This window comes from Trichosurus vulpecula, chromosome 8, assembly GCF_011100635.1.
Source record: "Trichosurus vulpecula isolate mTriVul1 chromosome 8, mTriVul1.pri, whole genome shotgun sequence".
In the NCBI taxonomy this organism is placed as follows: domain Eukaryota; kingdom Metazoa; phylum Chordata; class Mammalia; order Diprotodontia; family Phalangeridae; genus Trichosurus; species Trichosurus vulpecula.
Window position 1 is genome coordinate 75,135,519 of NC_050580.1, and position 12,829 is coordinate 75,148,347.

General features: G+C 39.7%; 1 protein-coding gene across 1 annotated transcript in view; it reads left to right on the plus strand.

Annotated features, from left to right (window-relative positions):
• Nucleotides 1-12,829, plus strand: part of CPN1 (carboxypeptidase N subunit 1) — a 51,187-nt gene that overhangs the window by 19,032 nt on the left and 19,326 nt on the right. Inside the window, exons 3-4 of the mRNA XM_036737041.1 lie at nucleotides 7,501-7,656; nucleotides 8,895-9,077. Coding sequence (XP_036592936.1) covers nucleotides 7,501-7,656; nucleotides 8,895-9,077 — 339 coding nt within the window. The remainder of the gene's footprint in view (nucleotides 1-7,500; nucleotides 7,657-8,894; nucleotides 9,078-12,829) is intronic.

Below are 12,829 nucleotides of genomic sequence, written 5' to 3' on the forward strand. Positions count from 1 at the left end.
CAACTACATGAAAGAGAATGATGATGATACTACCTACAAAAATTCCTAAGCTGTTGCTAAAGCAGATCTCAGAGGAAAAATCATATCTCTGAGAATATATACCTAACAATAGAAAAAGGATTCAACCTATCACTTTAAAAAATAGAAAATCAACAAATAGACAGCAAGTGTAAATAGATCACTGATTTGTCAATTTGCTCTTTATTCTTCTTGCTGGGAAAATTAGAAACTTCTTTTATATGGAACTAGGGTAGGACACCCCCACAGACCTTATTTCTTTTCTTAGGGCTTATCATATGCCTTTCTGAGACTCTATCGTCAGAGTTTTATGACTGACACACAAGGATTTCTCACCATGGAACCTAATTATTTAGCTTCTCTCCTCTCCTCTTCCCTCTTCTCCCCTCTTCTCCTCTCCTCTCCTCTCCTCTCCGTCCAAGGCTGGGTCTCCCCATCTCACCCATGCTGAAAATGCAGGGTCTACTTGCAGGCCCATTGGCCCTGTATAGAATACTGAGTCACTACGAAAACTAGTATTGTCCCCAAAGAACAAAAAATGAAATATACCTATCGCCTTCCTACACAGAGCCAGGGGACTACCTACTTGGGCAGACTGTTATATACGTTATCAGATGTGGTCACAGCATCAGTTGTCTTTACTTAACTGTATTTCTTTGTTACAATGGAGGACTCAGTTTTAGAGATGGGATGATAGGAGAGTACAAAACAACACATCCAAAAGATGACTGTGACCCCAAAATGAAAGGCATTAATAAACCATTTAAAAAAAAAGATTATTCAGGACATATTAGAGCCAGGGGACTATGAAATTCAACTAGTGAACATTCAACCATTTGGTTGAACCCTCTTGGTTGTTTCTCAGTTGTGTCCAACTCTTAGGGACCTATTTGGGGTTTTCTTGGCAAAGATACTGGGGCAGTTTGCCATTCCCTTCTCCAGTTCATTTCATAGATGAGCACTGAGGCAAACAGGGTTAAGTGACTTGCCTAGGGTCACACAGCTAGGAAGTGTCTGAAGCCATATTTGAACTCCAGGCTGCCATCTAGCTGCCCCTGAACCATTTTAAGAGAACTGAATTTGGAATCAGAGGACCAACACTTAAAAGATCTCTGCTTTTTTACTGTTGGGAACTTTGGCAAATCACTTGACTTCCCTGAGGCTTAATTTCCTCACCTGTAAAATGAAGATCTGGGTGATCTCTGACCAGCTTTAAGATCTGTGACTCTCTGTTACTATTACCAGTTGGTGAGCATTACCTTATGTAGTCTGTATGCTTTTAAGAAGTTGTATGTAACTAGATTTTTTTTCTAGGTTAAAAACCACATTTTAAATGGAGCTTGGTATGTGAAGGAGACTGGGTTCACTTCTTTGGTCACCTTAAAACTCCTTTTGTAGTGTAAATAACAATGCTCAAATGTGCTTTTTAGAAGTTCATGCCCTGGGTTATCTACAAATAGGCATGGGCATACTTTCTTCAGCATTAAGAAAAACTGGGTCAATGAATAAATAAGCTGTTTTCCTTTTTGTCTAAATTACTCACCCCTGTGGTACATTAGGCATCTTGGAGGCTCATGGCTGCTAATTCAAAAATGCTTTGTACTTTGTTCTGCATCAGAACACCTGTTAGTTAATAAATGGGCATTCATGATGTCCACCTTAATGTCCTATGGTTTCAGCCTCCTCCTTTTTCTTGGATCCTGAAACTGCTCAGCCTAATTTGTACCCTCCTGCCCTCAGGTTCAGCTCCCCCGGTATGGCAAAGAGACTTCTCAGCCTAGTTGAGAAGTCTCCTAGTTGCCTAGGCACCACTACCTTCAGAAGCGTGCAACAGCTGGTTTTCCAAAATGGTAGATGGAAGGAAGTCCTCCCTCTGTAATTCTGCATCTACTGTTTGACTAGTCTGTTGTCCATGGAGTAGACACAGACAATCACAGAATAGCAAGATTTTAGAGCTGGAAGAAGAGCCTTATTGATCCCTTCTCAACTCTCCCTGTCACCACGGTTTAGAGGAGGTCATTGTTATGAGGATCAGTGAGGGTGGCAGCAGTGGGAAGTTGAGGCAGCATGGCAGAGTAGAAAGAATGTCGTGTTTAGACTCAGAGGACATTGGTTCAAATCCCAACCCTACTACTTACTACCAATATGACCTTGAATAAGTAATTTAATCTCTCTGGGCCTCAAGTTTCTTAATCTGTAAGATTAGTCAGTTGGACTAGATGGCCTCTAAGTTTCCCTCTAGCTCTGAATCTATGATGCCAAAAACATTTAAAGGACTCTGGAGGGTGGGCTTCTCTACGCCTGGCCAGGTTTAAAAACAATGCATGTACACATAGAGTATGAAGTTCTTCAGATTGATTGAAATTGATTACGCTTAATCTCTTCTTATCCTTGGTACTAGATGCCTGAAGCCTGAGCCTGGATATTGCCTCTTGAGTGTCCCATCAAGTCAACCCTGGTTTCGACCATGCTTGTTCTTGGATGCCACCTTCTACTGCTGTCCCTTGAGCTTTAGGACCTGTATCCCAGTTATTTAGCTTGGCATAGGGTACATCAGGCCATACTTGAATGGAAATTTCTTAAGTATAGCCTCCTCCCACCTACCACCCTCCCAAATACACACCCCAATATGCAAACTAAGAAGGCATCAACCAGACCTGTGAAACCTGCTCTTCAGCAAGCCATGATATGTAATGACCCCAGCCCTGTGCCTTCTCTCCTACTCATTCTTTCCCCTGAGTTAAGTTTCTGTCTCCCCAAACCTGCTTTTAAAAGGGGATTTCAACTTCCCTCCCTTTCTGGAAACACAAGGTCTTTTGGGGGTTTCCTTCATATTTTTGAAAAAAGTTATGATGTAGAATGATGTAGTGGATAGAGACCTGGTCTTGAAGACTGAAAGATCTGGGTTCACGTTTTATCTCTGACTATTACTATGCTACCTGGGCAACATGCTAAGATTATCAAGGTGCTCATTTTAATTGGTAGAGGGAATTTCCTAATCTGGAGTTCCCAATGAAATCACAGGTCTAGTCCCCTTCTCATTCCTTTCTTCTCCAATAAATAAGTTCAGGGAAGACAATGGTGTTTATAGAAACAAGTAAAAAAGAAAATGCTACAAAGCTACAAGTATTGAATTTTAGCACTTTTTTGCCAATTTGAAGGAGATGGAGCGGTACCTCAACTTAAAATTTTGATATACATCTGCAGATATCTTCTCTGAGGAGAGCCTTCAAGTGCTCATTTGTTCTGCGAAATCAAACGGGTTCTTTAAACCAATTAAATGCAATGGAATCTTCCATTCTCCACACTTCTCAGTAAGTTGGGTGACCCCAAGAATGTAGTCTGTTTTAGGGAAATGTCTGTGAACCGCTGCTCCCTTTCCATTCCTCCATTGGGAAGATCTTCATGAATGCTTAGACCCTTCTCAGACAGACTTTCTAGAAGTGAGAGCCAAACTTGAAGGCCTCATGAGGCTGCTGGGGTAGCTCGAACTTTTCCTCTGCCAAGGCTTGAAGAAGGATAAAAAGGTTTGGAAAAGCCACTGTGGTGAGTGGAAGAGTGATTCAATCGCGAAGTGTCAAAATTATTGCCTTGCTGCAGTGAGGGCTCTTTTGAAATGATACAACATAAATTTGTAGTGGATCCAGTCAGCATGGCTTTGTGATTTTTCTTCAGCTTCATTTAATAGTATGTGAGGAAAAAAAACTAAGGGATGGAGGGATTGGAGATCATGGTAAAGATGAAGAACAGGGTTAGGGGATTGCAAGGCAGAGGGAGAGATGGAATAACAACAGGTCATAATCAGATAAAGAAATTTTACAGTTCATAAATATGGAAGGAAGTCAAGTGTCCTGGAGGTGGTATGTATGTAACAACTACCGGAATCTCGATTGGGTGACAAATGCAAAGTGAATGAACCCCAAAGATAGAGACATTATTGAGTGAGTGATAAATGTGAATTGAATGAACCTCAAAGATTATTGAGTGATAGTGGTAAAGCAAGAGTCTGCAAGTGGCAGAGAGGAGCAAGACATCTTACAGCTTTCCCTATCCCCACAATCAATGCATCTAGAGGGTATAAATGAAAATGCAACCAATATTAGAAGAGAGTCCTTACTTCCTTCCTGTTTTTTAGTAAAAGCATGTGATCTTTTCTTTTGGAATCTTCCTCATTTTGAAAGACCTTGAGAATCAGTTCCTGAGTGCCTTTAAAATTATCACTGCCAGGATGGAATTCCTAATTTTTAAAAACTTAAGAAAAATCTATTTCCCCCTTAACCCACTTCCCTTACCTTCGTAGGAAAAAGCAAAGCAAAGCAAAATCCTTGTAACAAATAAATGTAGTGAAGTATAAACAAATTCCCATACTGGTCACCGTCCAAAAATGTAGCTTTTGATTCCACAACCACAGAGTAGCCTGCTTCATTATCATCCTCTTTGTCACCATGACCCCAGCTTCCCTAGAATACCTTCCTCCCCTCATCTTTCATCACCTACAATTTTCCAAACCTCAGCATTGGATTATATCCACTCTGCCTCATGTACTTCTAAATGCTACTGGAGAAAGTCACACACAAACTTTGCTCACAAGGTCCACTACAAATTTACATTATCTAATTTTAATTAAACCTATACTACAATATGGCAATATTTTTACTATTCCATATCTTATCTCTATTATAACACCACCAACCACCTCCCCCAAAGTGTCTATTCAACTTTGTCTTCTCTCCTCAAACCATTTATACTAGTCTCTACCCCTCCCCCTTTTAGCTGAGGGCCTCTGCTTATCCTTGGCCAAGACATTAAGGCCATCATTAGTCATGAGCTACCTCCAGTCCCCGGTCTTAAAACTGAGATTTCCTTAACATTACCCCCCATCCACCCAGACACACTCCCACCATTCTCTCCTCTTGGATTCCAGTCTCTGAGGAAACATTGGCCCTAGAAGAATGATACCAGATTCAGGGTTTCACCTATTATCGTTATTTTAATTTGTGTATGAAAATGTTCATTTTTTCTTTTGTTTGTTAGGTTCAGAATAAAAATTTAAAATTTTAAAGACTTTAGCAGAAATAAGAAAGGTAAAATATAAGGGCAAACAGATCTTCCTGGTGCATTAAGCCACAGTCTTCTCCTGTTTTATTCTCTTGAGAAGGGTAGGCCAAAGGAAATGCAAACTCCTCACCTAAAGTGCTTTGAAAAGGTCCAGTAAGAATCAAATGAGATAGTCAATAAACAAGTATTAAGTACATAGTTTGTTCCAGGCACTATGCTGGGTGCTGGAGATACAAAGAGAAAAATGAAATTGTACTTGTCATAAGTAGTTTACCCTCTTTAGAGGGATATAATGAACGTAAAGCACTTTGCAAACTTTAAAGTGTCTTATAAAAATTTGATATTCTCATTATCATCATTTTTTTATTTTAGACTTTTTATTTTTATATTCAGTTTCAAATTCTCTCCCTCTAACTCCTCTCCCATACATTGAGAAGGCATGAAATTTGATACCCGTTAGACATGCACAAAATCGTGCAAAACATTTCCACATTTGCCATGTTGAAAAAAAAGGCAAGAAAAATAAAGGAAAAAATGTTTCTATCTGTACTCAAAGTCCCTCGATTCTCTATTTGGAGGGAGATAGTATTTTTCATGAGTCCTTTGGTATTTTCCTGGATCATTGTACTGATCAGAATAGCTAAGTTTTTCATAGTCCACCATTGTTACGATATTGCTGTTACTGTGTACAATGTTCTCCTAATTCAGCCCATTTCACTTAGCATCGGTTCATTTAAGTCCATATCCACATGGATAAGGATAGGAACTGGACCTACAATTTCATTGGTAGAGAAAATCCATGAATTAGGGAAGAAACTCTTTTGGGGGGAGTGGGGAGAAGAAACACTTCACCAAGGCAGGTGGGCTTCTTTGTAACTTAGAGATCTGACTTAGAGCACTAAGAGGTTGTGTCTTTCCCAGGTTTTTTTCTGAAACCATCCCCCTTGTCATTTATTATAGCAAAATAGTATTCCACCACAATCAGCCAATTCCCGATTGATGTGCATCCCCTCAGTTTCCAATTCTTTGACACCACAAAAAGCTGCTATAAATATTTTTGTATACATGGTTCCTTTTTCTTTGACCTCTTTGGAGTACAGATCTAGCAATAGTATTGTTGGATCGAAGGGTATGCACAGTTTTATAGTCCTTTAGACATAGTTTCAAATTGTTCTCTGGAATGGTTGGACCAGTTCATAGCTCAACTAACATTAGTTACCTACTTTTAGTCTACCTACTTTTTCATATCCTCTCCAGCATTTGTCATTTTTCTTTTCTGTCATGTTAGCCAATATGATGGCCATGAGGTGGTATCTCAGAATTGTTTTAATTATTTAAGTTAATTTAATTATTAATAATTTGGAGTATTTTTATATGACTTTTTAGTTTTGATTTCTTCTGAAAACTACCTGTTCATATCCTTCTTTGATCTTTTATCAGTTGGAGAATAGCTCTTGTTTTTTTTTATGAATTTGACTCAGTTGCATATATATATATATATATGAATTGCAACCTTTATAAAAGAAATTTGCTGTAAAATTTTTCCTCCAGTTTCTTGCTTTCCTTCTAATTTTGTCTCCATTAGTTTCATTTGTGCAAAACTTTTAAAATTTTAGATAATCAAAATTATCCATTATGCTTCCTATGATCCTCTCTATCTCTTGTTTGGTCATAAACTCTTCCCTTATCCATAGATCTGACAGGTAATTTTTTTCCATGCTGCCCTTATTTGCTTATGATATCACCCTTTATATCTAAATCATGTGTGTTCAAATCATGTATGTCCAAAACATTTTGATCTTACAGTGGTATATAGTGTGAGATGTTAGTCTATGTCTTATGACTGCCAGATTGCTTTCCAGTTTTCCTCACAGTTTTTGTCTAATAGTGAGTTCTTGATCTGGTTGTTAGGATCTTTGGGTTTATCAAACACTAGGTTACTGTGGTCATTAACTTTTATAAATTGCGTACCTAATCTATTCCACTGATCAACCACTCTTATTCAATATCAGAATGTTCTGAAGGTCACCACCTTGTCATATACTGTAGTTTGAAATATGGTACTGCTAAGTCACTTTTCCTCACTTTCCCCCCCATTTCCCTTATATTCTTGACCATTTGTTCTTCCAGATGAATTTTGTTATTTTTTCTTGCTCTATAAAATAATTCTTTCATGGTTTGATTGGTTTGGCACTGAATAAGTAAATTAATTTAGGTAGTATTGTCATTTTTATTCTATTGGCTCAGCCTACCCATGGACAATTAATATTTCTTTGATTGGATCTATTTTTTTGTGATCAACATCATTGAACAATCAAGCAAATACCAATGGAAGGCTACAGAAGCTGAAAGTGAAAAGTGGGTTTTTTCAAATGTAAACTTTAATCTGAAACTTCCATTTCCATCTCTTCCTTTTCCCTCTAGGGCCCAGATGCCAATGGGTATCTTACTGGCCGGAACAATGCCAATGGAGTAGACCTAAACCGAAACTTTCCGGATCTTAACACCTACATGTACTACAATGAGAAGAGTGGGGGGCCCAACCACCACATACCCCTTCCAGACAACTGGAGAAATCAGGTACAGAACTAAAATGTTTATCCACAAAAATACTTGGGGCAGAGGGAAGGAAATCACATCTTCTCCCATCTACCTTTATTCCAACTCAATTCAGCAAGTATTTAATAAGCATTAACTCAATTATCAACAGGCCTCTGATGGCAAGGTCTTTGTTTTAGTCCTTTTTGTGGCCCTAGTATCTACCACAGCACCCCACACTTGGTAATGGATAGGGATAGGAGCTAGGTCTGCAATTTCATTAGTAGTAGGAACCCATAAATAAAGGAAGAAACTCTTTACCAAGGCAGGTTGACACCTTCTCTGTAACTTAGAGATCCGGCTAGAGCATAAAGAGGTTGTGTCTTGCCCAGGATCACACAGTCAGTATGTATTAGACTCAGATCTTCCTGGCTTCCAGGCCAACTCCCTAATTCTCTATGCCATACTATAACTCCCTAGCCCTTAGCCCAGAATTTCACATTTACTTAGACTCCATAAATATTCGGTGATGGTGAAGATGATGATAATAGCTATCCAAAACCGTATAGACAACACCCGTTCACATTTCGTTATTTATGAATATGTATCCCCTAAGTAGAATGTAATCCACTGGAGAACATGGACTGTTTCGCTTTTGTATGTGCGTCCCCAGTTCAATGCCTGGCACCTAGTACGTGATTCTTATACTTTAATTAATCAGAGCCACAGCTCAGATCCATCAGAGACAGGAAATGGTTTCCAGTCTTGTTCCTTGCATCTTTGCATGCTGCTTAAATCAGTTATTCAGTCAGCAAGCATGGAAATGAGTCAGCAGTACATCCTTAAATTGGATGCTTTGGGAGGAACCAGTCAATCAGAAAGTGAGGCCTCAGGGACAGAGAGAAGTGTCATATTTCTCCCAATTCCAATGTAAGAAGTAGTCCAGGGTGGATTGAGCTTCCATGATGAAGAGGTTTCTATGGCGTGATAGAAAAAGGCCTGGGGAGATGGGTCAGCAGGGCAGCCTAGAGAGGAATGAAGGGATGCTCAGCCATGCCTTCCTTCCCTTGCCTCAGTGTTATTCCCCTTGGTCTAATTAAAGGGTTAGAGATTGAGAAAACAGTAGGACAGAAAGCGGATATGGAGCCTTCCTCTCTTTGCCTTCCCCCTTGACCCCTTCTTCATTAGAATGGGGAACCTTCAGATGCCTATTTGTGTGAATGAGTAGTTTGGCATCCAGTGTCCTCTTGGGTCCCTGCTAACTCTTTACCTCCATGTAGGTGGAACCAGAGACTGAGGCTGTTATACAGTGGATGGAATCCATCAACTTTGTTCTTTCTGCCAATCTTCATGGAGGTGCAGTTGTAGCCAATTACCCGTATGACAAGTCCCGTGAGCATCGGGTTCGGGGTTTCCGTCGTACTGCTGATACTCCCACTCCAGATGATAAACTTTTCAGAAAGGTGAGCAGATAGGCTGGGTTAAGTGCCTGGCAGAAAGAAGGCATATAGAGAGTGTGAAGTCCAACAGGTGGGAGCATCAAATCAAGTCAAGAAATCCCTGCTGAGATGCTACTAACTACAAAGTACTACATGAGATGCTACAGAGGATACAAAGAAAGCCTTTAGGAGGCAGCCTGGTACCAGGGGGTAAAATGGCTCTGAAGGCAGAGGATCTGGGTTCAAATCCCACTTCTGATGTTTGCTACCTGTATGACCTTGGTAAAATCACTTAACCTCCATGCGTCTCACTGATGAGGGTCTTGGACTAGGTGGCTTCTGAGGTCCTTCCAGCTCTAGATCTGTGAACTTATAGTCTTTCTAAGAGCTTATAATAGTCCAGTAAGGAAACAAAAAATTAATCCACCAAAAGTTTAACAGCATACAATATCACAAGACCTAAGTTTGAATCCTGCCTCAGATGCTTACTAGCTGTGTGACCCTAGGCACGTCCTTTAACCTCTGCTGGCCTTAGTTTCCTCATCTGTTGAATGGGGGTACTGATAATAATAGCCTTTACCTGACAGCATTGTTGTGAGGATCAAATGACGTAGTGGATGTTAAGCGCCTTGCAAACCTTAAAGTGCTAATATGAATATTAGCTATCATTATTTATTTACTTCCTATTTTGGTTGGTTGGTTTTTTAAGGCAATGAGGGTTAAGTAACTTGCCCAGGGTCACACAGCTGGTAAGTACCTGAGGATGGATTTGAACTTAGGTCCTCCTGACTTCAGGGCTACTTTTTTATTCACTGTGCCACCTAGCTGTCCCTTTACCTCTTTTTTTAACATACAGATTGACATTGTAGGCTGAGCTACAAGTCTGCATACACGGTCATTTAATGTTTAAGCCAGGGGTGGGGAACCTGCGGCCTCAAGGCTACATGTGGTCCTCTAGGTCCTCAAGTGCAACCCTTCGGCTGAATCCAAACTTCACAGAACAAATCCCCTTAATAAAAGAATTTGTTCTGTAGAACTTGGACTCAATCAAAAGGCTGTACCCAAGGACCTAAAAGGGCCACATGTGGCCTCAAGGACACAGGTTCCCCACCCCTAGTTTAAGCCAAAGAAAGATGTCAAGAGGTTGTCCATAACTGATCGCCTAATGAAGTGTCTAATTGAATAAGAATTCAAGGAAGGAAGGTAAGGGTGGTTAGGAAGATTCTACTGAGATAAATTTGATGTCAGAGCTGTAAGACTGGGCAGGTATATCAGAGTATACCAGAAATGTGCATCCCACACATCCACTTTGTCTTAAATTACATGCATAAACTCCTGTTAAGGTATTGTAGATGTGATGATATTTGATTATAAGTACCCGCTAAGGTATTTATGACATGCATATATTAAGGAATGTTTTGCTTTCCTTTTGAGCTGCTCTAATGGACAGAGGATACCCTCCAAGGACTCTTTATTTTCTATTAACACATAAGAGAAGAGAGTCATTTATTTAGAGCTACAGATCATCTGGTACAACCCCCTCATTTTAGAGTTGTGGAAGCTGAGGACTAGAGAGGTTGTGACTTGCCTGAGGCCACACAGGTTATAGGTAGCAGAACTGGGACTTAAACAAGGGTCCTCTGACTCAAAGCATCTGTAACAACAATGCTACTTGCTGCTACTGTGGGTAACACCAGCACAAAGGAGGGCTGCTAGCACAGGTTTCTCTGATTTGCTTTTCTAAAGAAAGCAACTTTAAGGGGTTTGCAATCTCACTTTAATTAAACATATATATATATATATATGTGTGTGTGTGTGTGTGTGTGTGTGTATCATTCACTTAGTTCAAGGGGGAAAGTCAGCACCCTGAACTTCAGAGAAAATACAAACAGAAATTACAAGCATACATTATATAAACAGAGCAAATAGACACAAACCAGTAGACAGGCTTCTAACTGTCTAACTGTAGCAATACATACAGTTACCAGAGAGAGAAGCATCAACATCTGGGTTTCCAAAGCTGGGGGGGTTCAATGATGGCTACCCAGAGTCTCATCTGCTCAAATCACACAACACTTCCAGTGAGCGAGAGCCCCAAACAAAATGCTGACCTCAGAGTATATATACCCTTTTTCAGCTTCACACCTGTGACCTAACTAGCAAAAGGCAAGACTCACTCAAAGGCACTTAATTGCCTTAGTGTTGAGAAGCAGTCCAAAAGAAAAAACAGTAAGAGGTCCCACTTTGCTTGCCCTTAAAGCCTCTCAATTAAAATATGATGGATCTGTGAACTGGTTGGTGTGAGTCAGAAATGGGGAAACTGTGTCCTTGAGGCCACATGTGGCCTTATAGGTCCTTGGGTGCAGCCTTTTGACTGAGTCCAAGTTTTACAGAACAAATCCTTTTATTAAGGGGATTTATTCTGTAAAGTTTGGATTCAGTCAAAGAGCCACACTTGAGGACCTAGAGGTCCACATGTACCCTCCAGGCTGCAGGCTCCTCACCCCTGGTGTACATACTCATTCATTGGGTTTAGATAATAACCTATGCCCTCTTATCCTGTTTGTGCAATTCTTTCCCATGTCTTTCTAAAACTCATCCAGAAAGTACCTAGCCAATGTTCTGGATGCCTTCCCTGTAGCCTTTTAATATTTCTTTTTAAAAAAATTAATTTATTTTAGTTTTCAACATTAACTTCTATAAGATTTTGAGTTCTAAATTTTCTTTCCCTCCCCATCCCCAAGATGGCGTGCAATCTGATATAGAACTTTTTAATATTTCACTAGTAACTTTACAAAATTTGGTCAATACATCTCTTATCAATCATTCCCATCACATGACCAGTGTGCATCCTTTTACTTTTTAAAGATGCCTTCTATACTATTTTTAGTGCAAGTCTTTTAAAAAATTGTTTAAATTTTATTTTTTCCTTTTAATAGTATTTTATTTTTCCCAATTACATGTAAAGATAGCCTTCAACATTCATTTTTATAAGATTTTGAGTTCCAAATTGTTCTCCCTCCTTCCCTTCCCTCCCCCCTCCCCAAGACAGCAAGCAACCTGATATAGGTTATACATGTACAATCCTGTTAAACCTATTTCCACATTAGTCATTTTGTGAAAGATGAATCAGAAAGAAAATACAAACCCCCTTCCAAAAGTGAAAATAGTCTGCTTCCGTCTGCATTCAGACTCTGTCGCTCTTTCTCTGGATGTGGATAGCATTTTCCATCATGAGTCTTCTGAAATTATCTTGAAGCATTTTATTGTTGAGAAGAGTTAAGTTTATTATAGTTGCGCATTGCACAATGTTGCTGTTATGTGTACAATGTTCTCCTGGGCATGCTTATCTCACTCAGCATCAGTTCATATAAGTCTTTCCAGGTTTTTTTCAGAAGTGCACCTGCTCCTTATTTCTTATAGCATGATAGTATTCCATTACATTCATGTACCACGACTTGTTCAGCCATTCCCCAACTGATGGGCATTCCATCAATTTCCAATTCTTGGCCACCACAAAAAGAGCTGCTATAAATATTTTTGTACGTGTGGGTCTTTTTTCCCTTTTTATGATCTCTTTGGCATATATACCTAGAAGTGGTATTGCTGAATCAAAGGGTATGCACAGTTTTATAGCCCTTTGGGCATAGTTCTAAATTGTTCTCCAGGATGACTGCATCAGCTCAAACTCCATCAACAATGCATTAGTGTTCCAATTTTCCCACATTTCTCCAGCATTTATAATTTTCCTTTCCCGTCATATCTGATAGGTGTGA